A 26,740-nucleotide genomic window follows, 5' to 3' on the forward strand; every position below is an offset into this window, starting at 1 on the left:
CACCGCGCCGCTGGACAGCGCCCGCCGGGCGGCGGCTGCGCGGCGCTCGGGGCCGCGGGCGCGGAAAGGCGCGTAGGGCAGGAGCCCCCGCGGGCAGGAACCCCCGTCGCCGGGCCAGGCTCGCCCTCCGAGGGGGCCGGGCAGCGACAGGATGTTTCTCAAGCTGGCGGTCGTGGTGCAGGTGCTGTCGCTGCTGGCAAGCCGGGGGCATGGCTTCCCGAAACCAGTGGGCAAAGGTAAGCACCTTCGTTAACACGTTTTCTCCATTTTCTCCGAGATGGGGAAAGTTTTGCAGGGTATAGATAGAGGAAAGTAAAAACTTTCCTTCCACTTGGCTAAAAGCAGTTAGATACGAAAGAAACAATATTCCTGGCGCAAGACACTGGATCACTGAAGTTGCAATCTAATATTAAAGAGGATAGGTGCTGGTCGAGGGAAAAGCTCTGATTTTTTTTCCGTCTTTTCCAAGCACTGTTTTCACCCATTCTGCAGCAGTTTCTGCCCAAGTCTCTGTCTCTCACTTGCTGTCTCCCCCGGTATTCTGGATGTAAGAGATTTTTAATCTCTTGGTTGTGCCAATCCGATTATTGCTATTTTAGTCTATCTCCTACAGCATTTTTTCCCCCCAATTTGTTTATGAGTTTTCTCATCAGAAAGGGGTTACTGAGTCTATATCTGTATTTCTCATCAGAAAGGGGTTACTGAGTCTATATCTGTATCTCTATTACATCTTTTACAGAACCTCTCCCTCTGCCCCAAACAATCATGCTTTGTTTAAATGTTGGTCTTCTTCATTGTGTTCTCATTCTTCTAGGAACACTGAATTTTTTTTTACAAGTGCTAGCAATTGGCAACATATTTAAGACACCATGTTTTATGGGAAAAAACTATAAATTAAGAAAAAATGTACTGTCTCTTTGTAGTTCACGCATCATATAACTGAGTATATATATGTGGGTTTTTATTCTAGATAAAGCTATACACAACAGACAATTAAGTGTCGAAAGACCTTTGGAGGAACAGGTAAGTGAAATAAAAAATAGTTACAATGCTTTTTAGTTTTGGTATTTTCATAGTATTTTGAGCCTTCAGGTACCAGATCCATTAATATCCTAATGACTTAACAAATGAGTTAAAAATAGCTTTGTCAGTTAAGGAAATATTGATGACATTGGGTACAAAATAGAGTTTCAATAATTTTTAAGGACAGAGTTTTAGTGTCCAGCATTCCAAAAGCATGTTGTTCGCTCCAACAGCTCACAGGTGTGTAACCCCTTTGGAACACGCTATGGGAATATAGCGGGAGTTTGGACTGAAGAAAGAAAATGTAACTGGCATTTATCTTAAAATGGAAAGTCTGTTGCAGCTTCTAGTAATGTCTGATTCTGATCAGAGGATGCAGTGGTACTGACAAAAAGTGCCAAGTGCTTAATCATGTTCTATTTAGTAATGCAAAGTTCTTACTAAGAGTGAAGATCAAACATTAAGGCTTCTGGTGATATTGATAAATTAAGAGATGACACATTTTAGTGTATTTATTCCTTCTGCCTGTTTGTTGTTTTGTTTGTTTGTTTTATTTTTGTATATCAGATTGCTGAAGCTGAGGCAGACAAGAATAGGAAAATAGTTCCCACAGGTAAAACAACTTTCCTGGTTTTATAGTGATATTCCTAATGGTATTCAAAGAGGTATAGGATTTGATGTCATGTGTGCATTGATATATTTTCCAGAAAATAAGCCAGAGTTCAGGAATTACTCCTTTGTTGATGACCTGAACCTGCTAAAATCAGTAGCAGAAAGAGAGAGAAATGAAAAGGAGAGGGAGTCAATTAGAAGCTCTTTGTATGAACAGCAACTGGCCATTGATGATGCAGACTCCACCAAGAACCGCAGGCTTGTGGATGACTATGACTCCACTAAAAGTGGACTGGATTATAAATTCCAAGGTATTCTATAATCATCTTTCAGTGAATTTTAGGTTAGACTTCTCTTGCAAACTGATTGCAATCATGAATGTTGTACTCACCACTAAGCATGAGCTCTATTTGTTACTGGGGTGCAGTTTAAATTCTTTCCAGTTGTAGAAGCTTGTCGTATTACAATTATGTTTTGAAACACAATACAAAAGAATTGCTGTTGATTTTCACAGTCTTCTTCCATAGAGGATAATCCAAAATTTGCATTATTTTTTTTAGCAATTTAGATTTGATGGAAGGAAAATGGGACATCTTTTTAAAGGAAAATATATTTATTTGAAGGGGAGCAGCACTTTTATATAGAGCTAAATCACATATGTTTGTTCCAAATGTTATGTGCAATGTTAGATAATTCTCCTCATCACAACGCTAAAATAAGTTATCGAAGGCCAAAGAATACTTGCCTTTACTACAGGAGTAGCTAATTTACTTGTAGTTTAAGTGAGTCCTCTGAGAGTTGTGAGCAGCATTTAGCTCAGGGTATTTTTAATTATAATCAAAGCATGCTGATCACAGACCAAAGCTTACTCATCGTATTCACTTTCCCATTGGTCATGATGATATTATTTGCCATAAGTAATGATTACATAGTTAAAACTTCAGTTGCTGAAATCCAAACAAGAAGATAGTATGCTGCTTGTAGTGATTTGTTTTGATCTAAGAGGCCATATGATGAAAGTAGATACCAGGAAGATGCATGTAAGTGGATATGTGAGCAATGTTCTCTCATTCTTACAATATTTTTATGTAAACAGGAGAGTATGCTCCTTACATTCATCTCTGCTCTTTCAAAAGAGCCAGTCAGAAAGCCATTTTTCAGATGTGGAAAATGGACACGAAGAAGTTTTCATTGAGACTGATGTAATGGATTTCAAAGTGCATCTCAAACTATATTCCTAATGTGTCTAAAAGGTGCAGCTTTGTTCAGAAGAGAAAAAGATACGGGCAGATATTTTTTACAAGATGTCTAATCCAAATAAGTAAGGACAGTCAGCACACAGTTAAACTGTAATCCTTTTAGATGATCCAGATGGCCTCCATCAATTAGATGGCACTCCTTTGACTGCTGAAGACATTGTTCAAAAAATTGCTGCGAGAATTTATGAGGAGAATGATAGAGGAGTGTTTGACAAGATCGTTTCAAAACTTCTAAATCTGGGGCTAGTAAGTATCTTGTTAATACTTCATTTAGCCGTTTTAAAAACAATTTGGGTGAATGCTGTGTCCAGCTAATAATGATGACTTGAGTGAAAATTAATGGGATTCAGGCTCTAGGCAAGCTTCTTGACTCATCTGGGCACATTGCTTTAGTTCTGCAATAACACTGTTGTTCCTGTGATGGCTTTGCAGCAAAATAGACCAAACTGCAGAATGTTTCTGGTGTCAAGAAAACATTCAGTGACTGTACTCCTGCTGTGTTTGCTCTCCTTTTTCCTTTAATTTCTCTTCTGATTTTCATTGCGTTCTTTCAAGCTGAACTCCATTGTGTTAAGCCCTATATGGGTTTGTTTTCCTATTGGAGGCTATATGTGTGGGTGGGTGTTTACACGTCTGATGTGTGTTTGTATGTGTGTATATATACATTTATATAAATATAGACATATATATGTTTATATGTGTACATGTCTATATCTATGTCTATATGTATACACACACATCAGTGAAGGTATTACACCTAATTTGGCTGTGTTCCATTTTGAAGCAAACATACTTGAAGCAACCTATTTACAAAGGTCAGGTTTCATATTGACGTTTAGTCTAGGAAACTCATAATATTCTATAAGTACTCTGCACAATTATTTTAACAGATCACAGAGAGTCAGGCCGATACCCTGGAAGATGAAGTGGCAGAGGTTTTACAACAGCTAATTGCAAATGAAGCAAAAGATCACGAGAAGGAGTCTGAAGACTTTGATTACCCTCCAAGCAGAGCAGACAGTGATATGAAAGAAAAGGAACAGGAAAGAATGGTAATTTTGTAGCTGATCATTTTGACTCACTTACCAAATGGTACAAGTAGACCAATACACGGCTTTGCTTTAGGGATTAATTAGTTCAATCTGGAAACTAAAGGTGTTCTTAAAGAAATTCCATCAGATAGAAAAACAGTTTGTGATTTACTTTGAGATTTAAACCAGGTCCCGTATTGAAATAACTTTGAAAAAATAGCGTAGTCTTCACCTCGTAATTAGGAAAATGTTGATATAAGATCATGATGCTATTTATTTTTGTGTTAACTCTATCACCAGAAGCAGTGTGCTTATAGATTATTTTTTTTTTATGTCCTTTGCGGAGACACCAAGCAAAGCTGATCAGGATAGTTTCATTAATGGAGAAATTGATGATACAGTGGATAACACATGGTCATCATCTAGTATCTTGGAAAGAAGAAATGAGCTGCCTTCTGAAGATAATTTCGAAGACCTCCAGTATTTTCCAAACTTTTACGCACTATTAAAAAGTCTTAACTCAGGTGAGCTCATCAAGTGTTTACAGGAACGGCTAGGAAAAAAAATAGAAAATTAAGATTCTCTCTGTTTTCTCCTGCTCCTTTCCCTTCCCTTCCCCACAGCTTCCTTGGTTGCAAGAGACCATGTGTTTTAGAAATGTTCTCTAAGATGCATAGCAGAAACTAATTTGGTTAGTGAGTATGGCAAAACATTGGAAGGAACAGCACTCAGAACTGCAAACTGTGTGACCTAGGTAGCCCTTCCCATCTTGTGCTGTATGATTCAGGAGTCCTGAATTCTTTTCATTCCCGTAAGGGCATGATGAAAAACTGGCAAATTGTTTTCTCCAGAGATCTTTGCAGTAACATCCATGTCTTCTAAGCCAACAGAGATACGAGTAAGCCACAGTAGAATTCTCACAGTGATGGTACCAGTAAATGAGTCTGAGCCTCCCAGCCTTTTCACAAACCACAGGTTTGCTGTTTACTGCAATGAAAGCTCTGCATGTCTCTTCCTATTCCGGTGCTAGACATCATTGCCTTCCAGTTATTGCAGACAAGATTGTGGCACCTCGCCACAGCCCCTTTGTCAGCACACTCTACCACACACCCACTCTCCCTCTTTGCAGCCAGCATATCTTCTGCTCTCTCCAGCACAGTCAGCAACAGTTTATTCTGTAGATTCCTTATCCTGCAGGAGCTTCAGACTGTCCCCATAAATACCTGAGTGGAGAGCTAGAATGAAAACCCTTAGGGCATATTTTGCTCCAGTCCAATCCTCAAACCTCATATTCTTCTTCCTGTTCTTTTCATTTTCCCATGGTAGTTTTGCATGCTAGTTCTTCTCCTTGTTCTACTCACAAAGCAGAAAGGCATGTTGGGTTTAACAGGTTATCAAACAAATAGAACCAGGTCCCACTGGCTGCACATCTCTGCCTTGCCACTTGCTTTGTGCTGTTCACCTGCTGGCTTGTATCAAGCTGGAGGAGAGGGGATTCAATTACATCCTACAGATGTGTGTTAAATTGCAGGCAGCAATAGAAAACCTGTTCAGCAGCTCCCCATAGGGGCTGGCCCTCTGCCAAGGCTGGGAGTACATTTCTGACTGTCCCTGTCTGACAGTGCCCCTGGCTCTGTTGGGTCCTTCAGTGACAACCTGGGGTGCGGGAAGAACTTGAGTAACTGCGTGAGGCGGGAGTTTCATGCTGCTAATGCAGAAATAGCAGTAATATTGTTCAGCAGATAACCATAGTGGAAGAAGAAAGTTAAGAAGCAATGATCGTGAAGATAGTCAGAGATAGGTATGGGCAAGAAAGATGGATTTTTATAATGAAAAATCATTGTTCATACTCTATTCTGGAGTCATAATCCTCCCAACCATGTAAGATTGTTTTGCCGGTACCTGAGTCATGGTCTTGTGCATGGTAACAATCTCATTTGGGACACTTGGTATTTTTGTCATTGAACCCATGGATCTTGTAGGAGAAAGGATCTCTGAGCAATCTTCCTCCTACCAAGCCAGACTGGTCTACTAAGTAGTTCACAGACAAATAAAAGAAATAGGCAGAGACTGTGTGAAACTCTGCGTATATCTGCCCTCTGACCAGCAATTTGAACTCTGTCAAGTCACTTCCTCTCAGTGTGTTTAGTGTTCTTATCTGTAAAATGGAATTAATTTGCCTTCCATAACATAGACCTTTAAGACAAAAAGCTGTAAAGAAGAACCAAGCCCTGAAGTTTTAAAGTACATTGAGGTGTACTTTGTAGGAGCAGTTTAAAGGGAAATGTATAGGAGTTCTCTTTGCTAATACAGTACAGCATTTTCTTTTTAGTGACTAGGTCATTTTTTATGCATGAAATTTGTGCAGAGTTTGCAGAACTGAGTTTCCAAGTTGCCTGAAGTCTTTGACTAGTTTTGCTTTATTCCCTTACACAGAGACGGAGGCAAAAGAGAAGGAGACTTTGATAACTATCATGAAAACTCTGATCGATTTTGTGAAGATGATGGTTAAATACGGAACAATCACACCAGAAGAGGGAGTTTCCTATCTGGGTGAGAGTACATATTTTATGCAACAGTGTTATTAATGCTATGTTCTTGCTCTACTAACAGTGATAATTATATTGTCATCTTCCTTGCTCTTATGAGTCCTGTTTCAGACTTGTTCATTCAAAATGTTAAAGCTTTACTTCTAAATGTTTGATCATTCATATCCTTTATTATTTCTATCTAATGAAGGAAAGGTTATTTATTGGATACATGTTTAGAGTATTATTCCACTTTCACACCTGTGAAACTCACTTGATTTCAATGGCTTTATGTCAGGGGAAGATTAGCATTTTGCTCAATTATGTTGAGGTGGATGAGGTACCTGCATTTTCCAAAAAGAATCCAGCCCTTCAGCACATTTAATCTGTCATCTGTAAGGTGCTAGAGTGGACAGGACCTAATGCTATGGTCTTCCAACAAGTAAAACTCCTTCCATTTATGGAAAGTGTTACATTTTGGCACAGGAGTAATTTTTGAAGCGCTCTTTGCTGGACCCATTTTGGAGTCTGTAGCTATGCAGATTTTGTAAAATTGTTATAATTTCCTGAAGGGGGATTTTGGAACAACCTAGTTTTGGGTTTTCGTTTTCTTTTGTTTTCTACACACCTTTTCTGGCATTTACAAACTCTTATGTTAATTGTTGATAGCCTTTCTAGTTAAACAAGCAGAGCTACAGAAGAAAGGCTCATCTGCATAAGCTTTACACAACCCTTTCATTTTTCTGAAGTATTCCTGGTCTGGGTTAGCCTGAAAAGTTTTTTACATCAGAGCAATTTCTCAGCTTAATGAATCAGCCTGTCACAGAGATAGGACTGGCAATGATCTTTCCTGACTTCTCCTGGCTTGTTTGACATGGGCTGTTGCAAATACATGATTGGTTGATGCAACTGTAACTGTACAGATGGATTATCAACTACTTGGCTACAAAAAGTCCAGTGGATCATGATTCGCATTCAGTGCCTGAGCATCTCCTCTCTAAAGAATTCATTATGTCTCTGACTAAGATTATCCCTTTATTTTCTGTGAGAAGTCCTTGAATTTTGGAATATTTGGACAATTTATGCTACAGTTCAGCTCTTTATTTCTCTGGCTGCCTGTACATTTAAAGAAAGATGCACATAAAGAAATGGTTGATTACAATCACAGTGGTTTCAGTGTCATTCTACAAATGAAGATAATATGGCTTGAGCAGATATTTGCCTTACTGATAGTGTTGTGCCAGAACTTAATAGGCTTAATTCATCCCTGACGCAAGACCACTCAGATAATGGAATTACACTAGGGATGCATTTTTCCTGCTAAAATTCAGGGCGGTTGTTCACATTGGCTTTACTTTGAGTAAATAAGTACTGTAACCCTGGAAACAAATTGCCATGATGACATAGTACAGAGGGCAGGGATTAGGTTAAGAATTTCAGAGGTCTGGTTTAGTCTGGATTTAAAGTAAGACTATCAACTGATGTATCAAGACTCTGCCTTGCAAATGAGTGATTTATGCAGAGATGGATTTTGTACTCCATCAAAGCAACTTACTGTAGTGGAAAAAGCTTTCTCATAGGTCTCAAGTTGCTTCTGTGGTATTCTTTTTTTAGACTTGCTGTTGAGAAATGACTTTAAAGCTGACCTTCATTTATTGAGCTAATATTCTCAAATATTCAAGAACAGCAGGCACAGGAGAATCTTAGCTTCTTGCAGTATCCATAAGCATGGCAGCAGTTCTATTGCCACCCTTATTCAAGTAAAAGTGACAACATAATATACCCAGTAATACTTGAATAGGTACTATGATTTTTGGTGCAGTTTGGGTTAGGAGATTGATGCCCAACTGTGTTTATTTATAGCTGGTAAAGGAATTAGTATGAGTGTCTGTTAGAGAGAAGAAACAATTAAAAAAATTGGCAGCTTTTAGTTGTTCCCTTAGTCCAACTCAGTGAGCAGATCCCATGCTAGTTGGTGGAAAATACCTACTGGGTCTGTGCAGATGGATTATCTCTTTTCTCTGGTTTATTAGAGTAGGAAACTGCCTAAATTACTTTTCCCTACTCTGTGGCTGAAGCCATGCGTAAGCTATGTCCCTGAATTATACATTCAAAATAATAAATCATTTACTGAATCAAGTCACAAGCTTTTGTGCCTCTCACACGGACGCAGAGACAGTGAATTTGAGTGCATATACCAGTAACAGCTGGTTTGGGATTTTGAAACCACAGCATTATGTCATCATCATTGTATCCCACTCTAGGGGAAAGTATCTTGCTGCTGCAGTGAATGATGTTATTGGGTTTAGCTTTAAGTTACAAAGGATCTAGCAGCAGTGTGGTGCAAGAAAAACACACATGCACACACATACAAATGCACGGAAGAGGAAGTTAATGTTTTAATACACATATTCAGTATTATGTAATACATATTTAAAAGCTTTCCATATGTTAAATATAATCCGTAACACAGAACCCAGAAAGCCAAAGTGAATGTATTCATAAATATGAAAAAGAAGAAAAAGTACTTCCTACCTTTTATGGTATGTATTCAGAAAGTATAGCTCTGGAAGCATTAAAAAGAGGTTGTAACAAACTGATATAAAATGTGCATTCAGCTGAAATGTATCATATTTGGCAAGTGCCCTGCTGGTGGCACAATGCCCCTATCTCTGTCATTCTTTACTTTCTTAACTATGAATGCTGTAATTTAATGTACTGGGAGCAAATTCTTCTGTGGAGTGGAAGCCTCATGATACGTTTCTAGCCTGTTCCAAGGCTTTCAGAAATCTCTCTAGAGAGCCTGTCTGCCCTCTGAAGATTGAAAGCTGCTTTAAAATAATTTTTGCGATTAAAAGAATGGACAAACGTTGTTGGTACAGAAAGCATAAGGTAATCAATCATATGACACGGGACCACAGTAACACAAGTGGTTTGTGAGTTAGATCCGACTGTGGTATCAACTTACCCACCCATGGGTCGGTTGTCAGCATCCAACAAATGCTGCCCAAACAGCTGAACTCTCCTTGCTTGCCCCAACCTGCCAGGGCCACAGGCTGTTACCAGTGAACAGGCTGAGTATTAGGAGAGACTTCGGACAGTAATTGAAACAATGATTGCTGTTGGCAAGGGTGCAGTGAGAAAGTGGAATGAAAGGGTTGGAGTCCCTTCACATAACGACCAGTGGAAAGCAGCAAAAAGCTTTCAGAGAAGTTATGACTGATTCAGCATAAAATATTTCATTATTCATAGCATTCATACTGTTTCTGTTGCATAAATAGCTGATACTGAATTTTCCATGCAGAACTGAAAGGACTATATCCTTCATGGTCCTGAGTGCTTCAAGGGAAAAAGTGCTGTTCGAGCCAATTGTAAAATTCACTTTGATTTCAGCAGAGCAGAATAAGGAATGCATTGCATAGATACCTGCACTGTTTGAATATTAGTTTGTGAATAATATCTCACTTTCCTTCATTTTCCTTCTGTCTGTTGAGTAGTGTCATGGTGGAGATTCACTCTGATAGCTTTTCTATCCAAGCCATCTATCACAGACCAGATAAATATTAAGGAAAAGCTTCATCTACACCACACAAAGAAGGGGAATTTTTTGTGTGCTGAGTGACTTTTCCTGCGTATGCCAGGCAATCTAGCTAATTTTAAAATGAAAGCATATCAGTCCACTATCATTCTGGTAAAAGCTCTACTTATAGTAATTATGTAAACTATACTTTTATAATGCATTTATTTTAATAATATTGTTGTCAGCTTAGAAGCAGGAACAAATGGTTTCTGCCAGTTTGTACAGATACATTTGTAAATCATCTCCCGCTAATAAGACCAAAATAATGAGTGATTTTCAGAACCATTCTAGGAATCATTCGTAATTAGAGTGTAGTGGACCATAAGAAAAATAGAGCTTTCAGGGATGACAGACAAATTCTTAAGAGGCACCAGTGTGTATGTATGAATTCTTTTTACACAGTACATTGACTATATTCTCCTGCTGTACATTGCTTACAAGAGTAGATCTGTAGCAAATTTATCCATTGCCACTCCAACCAAATGAAAGTTGTGTTATCCAATTAGAAATGTAAATTAGTTGTATGCACATTGTATTCTTGTGTGTTCTCATTTATTGACTAGTACATGTAGCACAAACTTTTGCCATCAGTACTTCTCTGTCTCACAAATACCCCGTGATACTGCATATAATGTATATTTTATCTAATCTTATGATTGAGATTGGTCATTTTGTTTTCAGTTTCTAAATCAGGGCTTTTCTGTCTTCCACAACTGAACAACACTGGAGAAAAGAACGAGGCAAAGGAGTAGGAAGAAAATTAAGTTTAAGCACTCTGTAGCTTTGCTCTTTCTGAGGGGGATCCCACTTTTCACCTCCCTGTAGGAGAGCATTTTGCTTACTGTAGCCACAGTGTACAACACACAGCCCACAGCAGACTGGTTGGGGAGCAAACCCCCCTTTAATTAGCAGGGAAAATAGAGAAATTGCTCCAGCTCATCAGTATGCAGTGTTTGAGTCACAGCTGCCTCCCTCCATAGACCAAACCAAAGCCACCTCTCACACCGCCTCCCTTTGGCTCTGACTCACTGTCAGAATCCACACGCTCCCCCGTGACTGAGTAGGAGATTGTGTTGGTTAGAAATGGGCATGAACAGATGTCTCTGTTTACCTCTGCTACCCCCTCATCGTTTGTTCTCCATGGACAATTGGAAAGAAGACCAAATTGCAGGACGTACTAGCAATAGGGAGATAGACAGCTTGTTGGTGGGCTATTGCCGAGGTACACGTACACGTGTTAGTTTGGTCCTTTTCTAAAGTTACTGTTGGGATATTGTTTTACTACGATGCTCTCTTTTAGATAGACTGAGACTGCGTGAAAAAAAGTCCAGGGGAACAGAAGAGGCAGAAAGTCCCCTATGTTGGTTGTTAACATGGCCCTGCCTCTCCATGCTAAGGATTATGGAATAGCTGTTCAGCCTCTCATATTCACGCTTGGTACCCTCCACAGCTCCACTTCTGATGAAGGCACAGCTCTGTAATTTCCCCGGCATAGGCCAGTGCATAGTAGACACAATCTGGCCTTTTCTTGGCCGAGGAGGACTCATTTGAATACTGTGACTAATCCCTGAAGTTCTCATCAGCACAGATGCTGCAGGCCAAAGATCTGATCCTGATACTTGTTTAGTTAGGCAAGAACAGGCACAGAGCCAAAGAGTGTGAGGCAAAGAGCAGATCACAGCAGAGACTGGCATCATCTTTCCCCTACTCACTGTCTCCAGAAGCAGATGCTCCCTGATGCAGACTGTGTGATTTCAGAGGGGTGAGGGAAGGTGCCAGAGTGCTAAACCAGTGCCAGAGGCTGCAAGTGATATGTGGACAGTGTCATGTGGACCTTTTGTTCTTTCCTTCATTTTGACCTGGGAGATGAAGGGCACTGACAGTATTTCATACAGGGAACTGTTCATGCATAATATCATCTTTTTCTGGCACTGGAACAGGTTGCCCAGAGAGGTTGTTGAGGCTCCATCCCTGGAGGTGTTCAAGGCCAGGCTGGTCATGGCCTTGGGCAACCTGGTCTAGTGGGAGGTCTCCCTGTCTATGGCAGGGGGGTTGGAACTCAATGATCTTCAAAGTCCTTTCCAACCTAAACCATTCTATGATTCTTTTTTAATTCTTTTTTTTTTTTTCCAAAGGGCTTTTTGTTGCTACTGTAGGTTTTCTTCATAAGCATTAAAATCTTTAATCGATTTTCCTTATCTGAATTTCCCTTTGGTGATTTTCCTTGCCCGTATTACTTTATCATATGACTGATGCATACAGCTGCCAGTGGGAGTTATTTAATTTCAGGCAGCTCTCTTTTCTCTGCTATTTATTTTGTATCCGATGAACTAAGGTGACACAGATGCCAGTATACTGTACTGTTCTTAGGAGGGTCAAGGACTTTCACATATCTAAAAAATAGAAATCAGGGGTGCCTGGGATGGGGGCAGTGGGATGAATACCAAGAAGGAGCAGTGATGGTGTAAAGTATATGTGAATAGTTAAACCCAGGATGAATTTGCGTGGAGGTAAGATAAAAGGATGTGGGGACAGAGAGTGTGCAAAGGTCCCAGATAAGACTAGAATCTGGGAAATATGTCGATCACAAAACCCACTGCAACTTTATAGCTTTTCTTTCTGTAGCCTCATCCCATGCCTCATCCATGTCTGTCCCATGCTACTTCTGCATTTGCACGAACACATGAATGTTCTTTTGCCTCTGCTACTTAGATCTTATCTCCTATTTTCCTCCATTAAGACTCTCACTGCATAGAAAAAAACCAGGTAGCTATGGTGTGAAAAGTCTGTGGCAGCTAACCTCACAGTTCTTAAAAAACAGGACCACTACACTCTACAGTAAAATGGGCGTCACCGGAGGGTGACAATAAGTGAGAGCATAGCATTTCCAGTATCCATAGGATCTACATTTTCTCAGATAACTTTTTGGGAGAGATCCAGTAGTTTTAGTATTACTAATTCTTTTTCCCACCACATTACATTACTGTCAAATCATGTGTACAAGAACCAAAACGAATATATTACAATTCCTTCTTTGCTTATCACTATCTGCCCTTTAAATCTGCAGCTATTTCTTGCGAATATATTGTCTCTTCTTCCGTTTCCCTTCAGTGCCTCCTGTGTGCTTTCCCAACTGGATACTTTGTAAGAAAACTCCATCCTCATAGTGTCTCTTTTGACAAGTATATTGCTTAGTTCCTGAAAGTCTAGGTTTTGCATCCTCCCAAGTGGTTTGTGTTTCTAAAGAAAGGAGGGCAATGCTTTTATTTTTTCTCACTGTGTTTAATAGCTGCATAAAAAAACCACCATACTTTCTGAATTCAGTGTCTCTCTGTTGACAGCTGAGCACTGAGACCATAAGTTATGATTTGAGATGATGATGTGGTTGCGGGGTATAGAGGGTGTCACTGAACTTTCAAAACTAAGCTCCATCCCACTCTTGCAGTAGAGGCGGCTGTGTGCTGCTTCATTCCCAATCCGTTGTGCTTATAAAGTGCATGCTGTCAAAATACTTAAAATGTGTCCACGGGCCATGTTGCAGCCTCAGGGTGGGAAAGAATTAGGAAAAGACTGCACCACACAGCTCTAGGAGACCTGGAGTAATGCAAAGGAAATATCTGTAGAATATTGAAAGGATATAGTCTGTGAGGTAGGGAATAAAGGAGACTTGGTCAGAGCTTTGTTCACCTCAAAACACATCTATTTAATTGGGGTTTACTTTTTGAGTTGCTTTTAATCTGATTGCCAAGCGATACTGCTGCTGTTTTATTTCAAATCACTCTGACCACATCGCCTTTAATCCCTTTACAAGTGATGCCAGTACCTGGGGTTTGTCACCTGATGTGTCATTCCTCATGGCAGTATTAGGCTTTAGACAGACCATCATGACAAATCAGTCAAACAGGAAGATTCAAAAAGAAAATGCCATATCTTGACATGTAAGGCAGGGAGTTGGAAAGGAACAGGACATTTGCAAGGCTGAGCCCCATCTGTAATTCCACAATGGAGAGATTTCTCTTGTTCGTCACAGTTTAAGCAGTTTATGAGACATAAGCATGATACATATACGAGCTGAGTAAAGGTCAAACTCTGCTTTTGGCTACGTTGGTGAAAATTCAGTGGATATTGACGGTTCTTGCACCTGCACTAATGTAAGCTAAAAGGAGGATTTGGCCAAAGAATTAATCAGGTACGCTATTCCCCACAGAATATTCACAAGCAAATGCTGAGATGTCCTGAGTTTTGTCAGAGGTGGAAAAAGGCCTTACAAACTGGTGAGGATCATCTACTGCAGGAGACAGAAGAGCCCTGGGAGAAACGTGGTTTTTTAATGCCTGAAATGTGTGCATCTCATACGAGCAGTCATCAGTACAAAGCTTTCCGGCTGAAGCTGCTGTAGTGTATGGACTCATTAAGTAAACTCATTTTTTAGCTATTGTTAAGATTGATTTCAGGTACCACGATCATTCCTTTTTCTCCTTTAATAAACACTACCTTTCTATGCTGTATGAAAATAGAACAGCAAAGCAGGTCTTTCTGCAGAAATTTAATGACATGAAATCTCAGCTTCAGTCAATTTGATGAGGATAGAATGTGCAACTGCCTCTCGGGTGCAAGACAATTATGCAGATGAAAAAAACCTTTACAGCAAAATTTGCAAGAGTCTGGAAAACACCGTGAATCTGTCTGTTTATAGAGAAGGGTCTATTTCAGGCTTCCAGTACCAATTCTGTTAAATACTTGGAAGGGTACGTTAGTTTCTGCCTCTCTTATATGATCAAAGTAATGTAATTTGTCATATTTTTTCATGTAGTATCTTTTTCCATGGATTTAAAGGGTGTTGCCGCAGTGCATTCTCCCAGAGTAAAGAGAAGCATTCTGGTTTTATGCAATTCAGATTTTTGGATGCCCAACTCAAAGGACTTCAGAATTTCAGAAGTACTGGGAATTTGCATTTTCAGGTGCAGTTAATAGGATCTGTCGGTGTGTAGCACCTGTAGAAACTGGGCCTAGGAGGTCTTAGAATGCCTACTCAAAATAGGAGCCCTCCTGCAGCGTGCGTGCTTCAGTGAGTCATCCCAGGTGAAAGAGCAAGTTAGAATGTGCGGCAAGGCAGAAACCAGATCTTCTGACTCCTGGTGTCTGGTTCGAGTGATGAGATTATACTCCTCCGCGGAAAGCCGGCCGCCAGAGGAGTGACCTATTTTACCAACGTAGGTCACTTCCATTAGCTCAGTAGTTATTGTTCTGTTGTTTTAATTAGTGCCATTTCAAACAAGTGGCCAGCTCTGTGGAAAGGTCAGTACCTTTCTGAACTCTTCCTCTGTAAAAATTACGTTGCTAGGGAAACGATACCGGAAAAGTAATCAATTCTTGTTAGACCTCCAGATACGCCATGCAGTTGCTTAGCTGCTGGCCAGGCACGTCTCGCTTGAGAAGATGACTCACTCCATCAGTGTAACTCAGAGCAAACATTGTTCAGCCCTGGCCTAGCCACATATGACAGGTACAAACATGTTTTGAAACAATACCAGCTGTTAAAGACATTAATTCTGAAGCGGGGGGAAAGGGCAATAAATCCTGTTGAAGAACTGGGATTCTCTGGTAATACTCTCTTTATGATATATATGTCGGTGCACCAGATGATCGCCATAAACATGAACAGGCTTACGTAGTTAGCTGCCCTCTGTCACACAGAAAATATGGCTGCTTATGAAATCTTGAAATCTTATTACCATGTTACTGTACTTGACAAAGTAGTAATAGATAGTGTTTATTACTCATATGTTGAACTCAAATGAAATTGTTAGTCAAATCAAAGACTCAGAAAAACTGTAGAATTCCTGATGGGATTTATAGACTAATTGAGTAATGGAGGAGTATAAATGCTATTGCCTTCAGTGGCACATGCTGTATGTGGGTATGTGTACGACTTTTAAACACTACAGCCTATCAGCGTAACAAAAACATTTGGAAATACTATCAGTATGCAGACATTTAAAACTAAAGATGTCCAAGCAGGTTATAAATCTGTCTTGTGGTGGAATCTTTTTTGTCTGCTAACAGAAGCTTACTGGCACAGTGTCTAAACACAGACACTTTTAAGGCAGAATATGAAAGGCACTTATGAATCAATGCACTTACGTATGTGTGGCATTTTAAACTTTTAAATACTCCTATTTGGTTTAAAATGCTATGTTCACACTTAAAATTAAGACTAATTTAATAGATTTTGCTGGATTAAGGTCCAAAATCAGTGGCATTTTTGCATTTGCATGAATTAGTGAAGGAGAATATTCTATTCACTGGAGTTTACAAGCAGTTTTTAAGTTCTTAGCTGCATAATCATGTCCCCAAAACTGTGCCTCTTGCAACAGAGAAATCCGTATATTCCCACTAGAATACTAGTATGGTACTGATTCAGGATAAAAAATAGTATTTTAAGCTCAGCTGAAAGGAATTTTTACGGTCCTTTCAATAAGCTTTGGATCAAGTGATTAGTGAGGCATCAATACCACCCCTATAATTCTAGCTTGGTTTTTTTCTTCACCAGTGTGTCTGACCCAGCTTGTAACCCAGCCCAGACCTGTTTAGTTTAGGGCATATGGCAAGGTCAGAAATCATGTTAAAAGGATATGTACAAAATAAAAACAGTTTTCATAAAAAAAACCCATAATGTAATGTAGAATTGACAGGGTGCAATCGGGCAGGGTGCCAACAAAAACTGCTTACATTTTAATTTTATGTAAATCACAAAATACAGAGGACTCAGGCAGACAGGATTATGTGATTTCTCATCAGATGGCAGGCAGAATTGCGTATGGTGATCTGCCATGAAGAGAAATGTGCTTGCTAAAAAACTAATCTTTAGATTTCAGTGCTGAGTATCTTTCCAACAGAAAAAGATGCTCCCGCCTGATGTGGGTCTTACACAGGAGATACGATCTAAAATATTTACTAGCCCTATAGTATCTATTCTGCCACAGTTACCACATCTCATACTGAATATTCTAGCTGTTTATATAAAGGGAATATTGACAATTCAAAATAAAGTTCCTCAAAAATACCCCACCAACTAGCTGACATCTATCAAATTTTGGATCCATGTTTAACTGAACCTTTAAAAAAGCTGATAAAGGGGAAGAAAATTCTACACCATGTCTATAATATGACTGAAGAAAAATGGCAGATTGGATGATGATCTGTATTTGTGAATATTAAGGACATTTTTATCCCATGTAAGCAGACAGTGTTTATATCTGAAATGTCCATCTTGATGAAAAGGTGCTTTTACTTTCAAATTAGATGAATTCAGCTCTGAAATTTGCATAGAAAAACATTTTCCAGACTTTTAGAGCTGTATACATGGCCATGGCTGCCTGGTTTTTCAGGTAAATGCTTGACTGGTAATGCATGGGTTTTCAGGTAAATGCTTGACTTCCGCAACTTTAAAAAATATTTGTTTTAATCAGTTCAATTTACATATTTCTTCCATCTAAATATAATCTAAAACTTTTTATTAGACTTCTTTTCCAATGAAACCATATAAAATCCAGACAGATAAGCAGTTTGGGATAATATTTTCCCAGCAGGATTCAGCACATATTTCATAGTCTTGTATACTTTGTGAAGTTAATTAAACCCTTTCACTGCTTTCATCAGAATAAATTGCTACAGATACTGTTATCTATATTTTATGACTTACATAACTTAAATAATTAGAATATATATGCACACATTTACTGTCTTTATGAATATTGGCTCTATTTGGTACACCTATTGTCATTATTTAGTTGTTAAGTTTTTAATAAGATGGACCGAAGTTCCATATAACTATTTCTTTGTTCTTTTAGTGTTGGCTCTGCATTAATTCTGTAAAGGCAAGGATGAAGACTCTTCTTTTAGATTTCTACTTACTATTCAAACTGGTGCTGTGGAGAATATAGTATAGATTGTGCGTCATACCTGTTGAAGAATAACTGGGGTTTGGTTTTGTTTTGCTTTGATTTCTAGAAAACTTAGATACAATGATAGCTGAGCAGACAAAGAAGAAGCTTGAGAACCCATCCACTAAAACCAGAACAAAGCTACCAGCAGGTACTTATTCTACAATTTTCTTTCCTGGAATACCTCATTTTGTTAACCTATTCAGTTAAAAGCATGCTAATCGCTTCACGAGCCAGACTGCTAGTTAAAGATACAGTTCCTCAAGGACCTCTACCCACAGCTTAGATCTCTAAAGACACAACAAGAGAGAAATTTTTACTTAGTTGTCTAATCTTTGGGAAGTATATTCACTGTCCTTTTCTGCAGTGGAGTCCAAGCATTACACATATACAAAAGCAAGCAGTATCAATGCTTCTTAAGACTTAAATAATTAAAAAAAAATCATTCTTTGTCAACTTTGGAATTAGTGAATGCAAATTTGCTATGATTTTTCTCTGCACAAAAGAATATGCCTTTATGAACTACATGTTATTGCATTTTAGTCACCTGTATTCAGGTACTGTTTGCAAGAGCAGAAACAGGCATGTTTCCAGTTTGCAGAGGTCTGGGGTAGAGATGACCTTTAGAAACCCCTTTGAGCCATATTGCAATGAGGTTCTTCCTGAATCATCAGTCAAAATGTTTTACTTCCTAAAGATTGTATTGATGTGATTTAGAAGTGCTTTTGGTACATTTGATATAAAATTTATTTTATTTCTTTCTTTAGACAAGAGTAGTGAAGAAGCAGACAGTACGAAGGAAGAAGCAGCTAAAATGGAAAAGGAATATGAAATCTCAAAGGATTCTACAAAAAATGAAGAACAAAATGCAGCAGGGAACAGTGAGGAGCCCAGAGGTACAAACTAGCTATTGCTTTTGCTACATATGTATGCTCCAAGTGATTGGAATCTTTTCCTATGTTTGGTATTGTTCTTCCATTGTGTTAGTGTAAATATCTTCAGTTTATTGTTACTGGGAGTCAGCACACAACAGCTTGATTCAGAAGCGTACTTATTTGCCTATTTCTAAATATACAAAAATATATCCCTTGCTCACTGAAGCCATAATCTTTCACAGAATTCATAGCTGGAGAAATAAGTTTGGCAAGTGATGGTTACAGTATAGTACTTCAGGCTCAGCCGTGTCCTTTTGTTAGAGTGAGTTCCATGGTCTAGCTACATCTCCAGAGTAAGTTCTCCCTCCTGCACACAAACAACTCCTCTTTCATCTGCAATTATTGACTAGGCTTGATGGGCTTTCTTAGGAAGTGATGTATAGAGAGGAGATTTGTCAGGTAATGAATGCTGAACTTTTGAAGGGGGATGTTTGTTGGGGCAGAAACCTTTCAGTGGGTTCTTATTGCTAAGGATCCAGCATAAGCATCTATGTTTTGTAGTCGGTTTAAAAAAGTTGCTTATAATCTATTTTGCTCTGATGATGTTTTATGCTCGTACTTTTTTGGATGCATGTGTTTTCACTACAAAATGCTCGGTAATGAATTGCAGTAGTGAAGACTCCAGTAGCGTGTAGTTCATTGGCCACCTGGTGCAGTTCTGTGGGCAGTGCAGACATGTGAACTATTAGCCACTCACAGGTGGAAGGTGGCATTTTTTTCCAGCAGTGGTTATTTGAGCGTAGAAGTGGAAAATAGCTCAAGATGGCTGTCTGACTTCACAGTAAAGAAAAATTGTCTCAATACCCATGGGAAGTGATAAATAACATATTTTGCCTCTCTATTGAAGATTTGTCTGTTCAGTTTGGTTCAGGTTATTTACCTTCAGAAAAACGTTCAGCCCAATAGCTTTTTAGAAATTTAAATTGGATCAGTAGTTAGTTCTTTGTCTCATCATGCAATGCCCTTTGCTCTTTCACAGAGTATCTTACTATAAAGCTAACTCTGCACTCCCAGCTCAAGAATTACACTGTATCTAATACTGTATCCACTTACTAATGGGACCAGACATGCACAGTTGGCAGTAGTAGCCTTCTACATGCTAATCACACTAGTTTTTGGTTTTTTTTTTCCTGACAAATGTAAGAACATTACATCAATAAAGCTCCAGCAAGTTAAGAATTCAAAATCCATTAGCTGGAATATTTCCTTAGGGGCCTTATTAGGTAATCCTTGAACTAATTCTGTCCTGTGTGCTTTCTGGTCCAAAAATAGCCATCACTTCAAAATTTCAGCTATAACAAGGAGTTATCATGGTAATTTTAATACATCCTTTTTCTCATTAAATGTAAGTAGCTGTATTTCAGCTTGTCTTTCCAAAATACTGCAATCTTAGATTTGCTGTATGCTGTTAGTACTACTGAGTGGAGGAGTTTTCTGACACTTTGTACATGAGACACTCAAAGCTCTCAGTCTTATTTAAGCTCTCAGTCTTATTGCTGTCTTAACAGTTTCATCTTTGCTGAACAATTATTATGACCAGAAAGCTACAGGACGCCTTTAATCCACGTATGCAGTATCTGCAGATACCACCAAAAGTTATGTATACAGATCAAAAAAGCCATGGTCCTAAGTTTGTGGATGACTAATCTTGCACAGACAAAACCTGCTAGCCATCTGTGGGAATTTTGCCTGACTAAGGTTGACAGGACTCAGCTTTTAAACAGAAACTAAGAATAGTTTTAATCTGCCTTCACTGTGTCCAACTTCACTCAGTTAAGCAAGCTGCATCAATCATTGATGTTCGTGCCTGATTTCTCTCTCATCCTTTCCTCTAGGGAAAGCTGAGGCGTATTTGGAAGCAATCAGGAAAAACATAGAATGGCTAAAAAAACACAACAAACAAGGTAACAAAGAAGGTATGAAATAAAAAGCCTTGAGATTGGGGTGGGCAGCATACACATTATAAAGCATGTAATTTAAATTGTGTTAACTTAGCATTGTGTTATAAGTTGAATAATAGTTATGTGAAACTGTGCTTGTCTAGATTATAGTGATAATGAGTGATGTTAAATAACACAGGTCATGTAAAGTTAAATCCATGAATGAAAATAGTAAACCGAGGCAAATTCATGTAAACTGGCTCGAACAGCTGTTGACCACAAAACACAGTGACTAACCAGCTAGAAGTTAGTCATGTGCTGTCCAGATAGTCACGGTGCTCTGCCTGTCACCAGGTAGCAGTACGCCAGTTTTGTCTAGTGCTTCATTTCTTGTTCAACTTATCTTTTAATCATGATTTTATACATGAGGTAAATGTATTTTAAATGTCTGGATGTGTCTAGAAAAGCTCAGTGCATCTGGCTACCACTGTGCATGCCATCACAAATAGCAATGAGTTTTGTTTCATAACCATAAATAAAGATACACATTTATGTCACTAGCAGTGTAATACACTGGATTACAGCCCAAATCAACTCTAATGACTTGTAGCTCTCACACACAAAGCTGTGTAGAAGGGGAGCAGTGGCTGAAGCAGCTGCACAGGGTGCTCTCACCAGCTGCCCTGCCGTTTGACTCTTCCTCAGAGGCAGGGCTGTATGAGAGCTGGAGGGAGGCAGCTAACAGCAGCAGGATTTCTAGGTTATTTTTCACAGATCTTTATCTATCCATATCATGTTTGCCCTCAAGATCTTACGTAAAACCAGCCTCCTATCCCTTCTCTCTGCCATTGCTGGGTCTTCTGCCATCACCTGCTCTGTAAGTGAAGGTTCCTAGCCGAGGGATCCATCCCTGGGGCATGACTGGTGCCTGGAGAGAAGGATCCTTCTTGCACCAGCCAAGCAGAAGGGGATGCAAGATGAGATTAGCCCAGGGTAATCTAGCCACCCTCTCTGTGAACTGAAGTGTATATGAATTACATTTCAGAGATGAGTGCTTGCCTACAGCCTAAGACATCCATTTTCCTATATATAAACTCCGTAATAGGAAGGACTTTTGTTTTTTAATTTTTTCTCTCTTAAAATCATTTCCACACAATGGCAGCTATGGCAATTAGCAACAGACATATATACTTGCTCAAGAGTTTCCCTGCCAATTCTAACAAATGTTTCTGTTTATCAGTGTACTCATTATAGTAATTAGCTCTCAGTCACGTGTGGCTATTTCTCTTTATCACACACACCGACTGGGCAGCCCTTCGCTGCTCTTCATAGTAACCTTTCCTCTGCACTGCTGCAGTCTGAAAATGGCTGTGACTGCAGATCAATAGCATTTTATCTGCTTGTGAATGCATTAAGATGTACGCTTTCTGCATAGATGGATTTTCATTTGCACTAAAATGGCTTTATTGTCCTCTGGCAATGGAAATGGGCCCTAAAGTGAGTGTAAGTTACGACAAAATTAGAATAGTGTTCTTACTCTTCTGACACATTATCTTTATTGTGCCTTTCCGTACTTTTTATTTTTGTAAAATGCTAATTCAGTTCTCCTGGGATGATGTTAAGGAAGTGCAGTCAGGGTAAGCTTATCTAACCGTGAATGCATTGCGCTGTTTCTTCAGTACAAGATTAGGTGGTATTGATGTGCTCATCAATCATTTCTCCACCTCCACCTCCACCTGGGAGCTAGCGGAAAAGTGATTCACAAAGTAATTTGTGTATTAAAATGGCCAGTCTTTTCCACCCCTCTTCATGGATTGTCTTATTCACGGAATATACTTGAAGAGGTTTAGGTTTTCTTTAGGCATATGTTTGTAAATCCGTAACTTCGTATGAATTTCAATAGGAATTATTATTCATTCAATGACTAATGACTCTGGAAATGTTAATTTGCATTTTCCCAGATTAAAAATATCAATTGCTTATTAAGGAGGCAAGTAACCTAGAGTGGTCTGGATGATTTAAAGAGAAACATGTCAAAAGCCTGGATTTTGGCCTGATTGGCTTTTGTGTCCAAAGTTTGGTTTGCATATATACAATCTATGGGCACTGTGGGCCTGTCCTTAATATCTCCCAGACCTGGCATCGTTGAAACCAATGCTCATTAAGACCAGCTCCTCTCCTGTATAAATTAACATCACTCCCACCAGTAGACGTCGGCTGCTGGGGATTCTATCGCAGTTAGTCTCCAAAGAACGTAATGGTGAGTCATTTAACTAATACGTGCAAATAGCATGTCCAGATTTTTCACAAGATGCTTAGGTAGTTTCTAGTTTCATAACGCTAACAGTAGCAGTTTAGGAATGAAAGTAAATTCTGTAATTAATTGCAATGGATTGATTTGAATATGCAAATAAGACCTCACTTCATTTACTGTAGCAGTTGCAAAGCTCAATGTAATGCTGCAGCTGTTGTAGAGAATATAAACCAAAGCTGATTTTTCTAATTACTTGTCCAAATTAATAGGTTGTAAATAAGTATTAGAAATTAACATTTATTAATGTCTAGGAAAAAAAATCAAATTAAATTGCCATGAGATGTACAAATTAGCCAGAATTGGATAATATCTTAATGGTTGTAATCCCATACAGAATGTTTAGTAATTAAACCTTCCAACCTCCACATAATGATTGTAGAGTTGTAAATACCATTCTAGAAGAAAAATAAGCTTTTTAAAAATTTTAAGAATTTAATAATAATAAGCTTTTAATTTTTTTTAAAAAAAATTGAATGTGAATAATGTGGATATATTAATTTAGTATTTGTTCTTCCATTCATTTCCATTCCATAGTATCTTTCACTGGAGACTCCCATTCTATCGACATGAATGAAAACTCACAACCTTATAATTAAATTGCTAGGTACTCTTTGTGCCTGTTACTCAGACAGGATGGAGAGACAGTTACATTCTCTTAAGTAATGCTCGTAAGAGATCAGACATGAAATCCTGGCCTCAGTATAGCAAACAGAAAAATTCCTGCTAACTCAGATATGGAGAGGACACCTCTGCAGGAGTGGGGAGTTTTGAACATCAATTTTGTGTATTACTCACTTGAGATTATCTTATACTGTTATAAAAATCGCAAGCATTGATTTGCTTCTTAATGTCTTTCTATTTCTATCCAATTTTCGTCACTCAATCATAAAAAGATAGACAGTCATTATTGTCTGGTTTGTTAAGAATGCGCAGTTTGAAAGAAGGACCTTCCACTTACCGCTGTATGGTGATAATCAGTGAAGTACGTTACAAAATCAGTATTAATATATTCTGAAGGTTCTGTTTGTGGAGTAAGTAATTTATACTGAAAAATTCAGGATTTTCGTGAAAGATATTTATTCATATAACTTAAAATGAACCCATAAGACATTGATGTTTTCTAGATTACTAACTTGTGATTCTAACAAATTAAGCTTTACATTTTATGCCATAAATTATGTAACTGAAATTTGTATTGTGGTTTATGTGTGACTATACTGGATCTGTTGTCAGAGTTACAACTACATAATAGATTACCTTTTTATATTGTTTGAAAGTAGAATTCTTTTCATGGAACATAGTGATGTTTTCCAGCATAGGAAAAGTCTATTGAATGTATATGGTGTGAATCATGCTGCATAGATGCAACCGTCTATCAGAAAGGGTCTTTCACCGCTGTATTGCAGATTGACACACACAGATTGTCAAAGTCTACTTTGACACCAGCACTGTCATAAAGACTACTCATTGCAGTATTTTTCATGTCAGGATATTATGTTCTGTATAAGGTGTTATTTTGATTTATTTTCAGGAAGTTGCTTTCTTGAATTTTCACTACAGGTGTTTGTAATAAGTGGGAATTTTACTGGGATTTCAATAGGAAACAGTCAATTTAATACTTTCTTTTGAATCCATGACAATTGTGAAAATAATAGGGGTTTAACAACAGCTTTGCCATGCAGACTAGCACATCAAATCTCTGGACGAGAAAATATTCTTACTTTAGCATTTGCCAGCAATCAATCAAGAGCAAGAGATGATTATTCCTCTTGACTACTAAATGCACTGTGATGTGTAAAAAGATGTGCAGGTGTTTTGGTTTCTTAAATTGTTTTTACAACTTGCACTTGCGAATTCTCTTTGTGTTGGATAAAGTGCATTTGTTGGATAAAATTTACAATGACATTGTTTCTTAGGTGAAGCAGTATAATGGCAATGACTTATTGTGCAAATGAATTTTTATTTTTCAGACTATGATCTTTCAAAGCTGAGAGATTTCATTGATCAGCAAGCTGATGCTTATGTGGACAAGGGAATCCTGGACAAGGAAGAGGCTGATGTAATTAAACGCATATATGGCAGCCTGTAAAAAGCTCGTGGCTGCCAAACATGTAGAAAACTAGTATAGCTTCCCCCCCTCCAGCTCAATGACTTATGATCTGTTAATTTGAGGATATCATTAGAAATGCTCTGTTTACATTGTACTGACAACTTTCTAGACAGAAATGAAGAGCTGTAGTGCTCTGTACACTGACTGCATACTGTACTTTCCTACACTCACAAATCAACACTAAACGCCAAATTCTGACACCGAATTTCTATTTGATAGGGTAAATATTTATGTAATGTTCTCTTTCATTTATTATTTGTGTTGGGTTTAATTTTGTAGATAAACCAACCATTTCTGATGGAAAGTTCTTTTAACGCTACATCTTTTTGCTGTCACTTCACTAGCTTTCTATAGATGCAACTATGTAAAGGGCATTATTAGAAAATAGTTCATAGTTCTCTGAATAAAATATTTGAAAATAATTTACCTATTAAAGTATTCATTAATCTTAATATGATTTTATATCCAGAAATCTTATTTTTAAATCCTAATATCTTTTCTTTTCTTGACCCTTTTTATTTCTTTATGTAGTATTCTATAACTTGGACCATAGTGTCCTTAGCTAACTGATACATCTTTGACACTACAACTGCCTTTCACATTACAGAGCTATATTCTCCCCATTGTTGCTTCATTCAGCATGTATAAACATTCTCTTTGGTGCACCATTTGATGATTGCGCATGCATAATTATTTGAATTCCTAATGTGAGTAGCCTGATAATGAGTGTAAATAGCTATTATTTTCTTTAAAGAAGAAGAAAAACAGGAAAGCAATTCAAGTCATTTTGCATGGGAACGAGAGTTCGCAAGTAGAGATGTTTTTAGGAATGTGGGCCCTGCTTTTCAGAAAGGTTTAACTTAAATAACTTATCATATCTCAAGATCTCTGAATATGAAGGCTGTGGTGTGTTTACTGACTTCTGATCTGTGTTGAGCAGTAGCAATCTGGAAAACTATTTTTTGGGGCATATATATGCTATCATAAGCCAAGAATTTGGTACCTCCTAAAGAATGAAAAAGGAAAACAAAAATGTCACCCTCATTCTTTTTCCTCAACTTACAGAATTTTTGAAGAATGGTTTATGAGATCTTTTATATTTAAGTGAATGGAAAATTTTATGTATGAAGAACTCAATGAAGCAAGATCAAAGGTAAAGAAGTTTTCAGAAGAATAAATTTTAAACGGAGTTCCAGAAGACTTAGGCCCTGCAGCAGTCATTTGTCTAAATGGACCCCAGGAAAGCCCTGCTCTCTTTAGTTACAGGATCTTCATTAGTAATTGAAGTTATCCCTGCTCTGATTTTTTAAAAAAACTCATGGTAACTTCTGAGATTGGTACAGTCAAAAAATGTTGGCTGATGCAGAGGTCGGTATCTGCTTGCCAGTGAAGGGAGATGCTGACTTACAGCACTGCCTGCACAATACAAAGTGCTGTAAATGTCAAACGGGCAGATCGTTTCCATCCTCATTTTCTCAGCACAGCTGGAGATTAAGGAGGAGGAGATGTGAGCAATGTTTCT

General features: G+C 38.3%; 1 protein-coding gene across 2 annotated transcripts; it reads left to right on the forward strand.

Moving 5' to 3' along the window:
* Nucleotides 1-151: 151 nt before the first annotated feature.
* Nucleotides 152-25,640, forward strand: SCG3 (secretogranin III). 2 transcript variants are annotated; one of them, XM_009885710.1, is made up of 12 exons: nucleotides 152-236; nucleotides 971-1,023; nucleotides 1,591-1,636; nucleotides 1,731-1,946; nucleotides 2,998-3,140; nucleotides 3,785-3,946; nucleotides 4,272-4,449; nucleotides 6,362-6,478; nucleotides 18,047-18,130; nucleotides 18,747-18,875; nucleotides 20,750-20,830; nucleotides 25,079-25,640. In XM_009885710.1, exons 1-12 carry the CDS (start codon nucleotides 152-154, stop codon nucleotides 25,195-25,197), a joined length of 1,413 nt encoding a protein of 470 aa, XP_009884012.1. In that variant the 3' UTR covers nucleotides 25,198-25,640. The 2 variants fall into 2 exon arrangements, with proteins under 2 accessions (XP_009884012.1, XP_009884013.1); XM_009885711.1 differs by having other exon boundaries at nucleotides 20,750-20,818; nucleotides 25,079-25,631.
* The last annotated feature ends 1,100 nt before the right edge of the window (nucleotides 25,641-26,740 follow it).

The sequence above is a fragment of the Charadrius vociferus genome, unplaced genomic scaffold, assembly GCF_000708025.1.
Source record: "Charadrius vociferus isolate BGI_N301 unplaced genomic scaffold, ASM70802v2 scaffold325, whole genome shotgun sequence".
NCBI lineage: Eukaryota > Metazoa > Chordata > Aves > Charadriiformes > Charadriidae > Charadrius > Charadrius vociferus.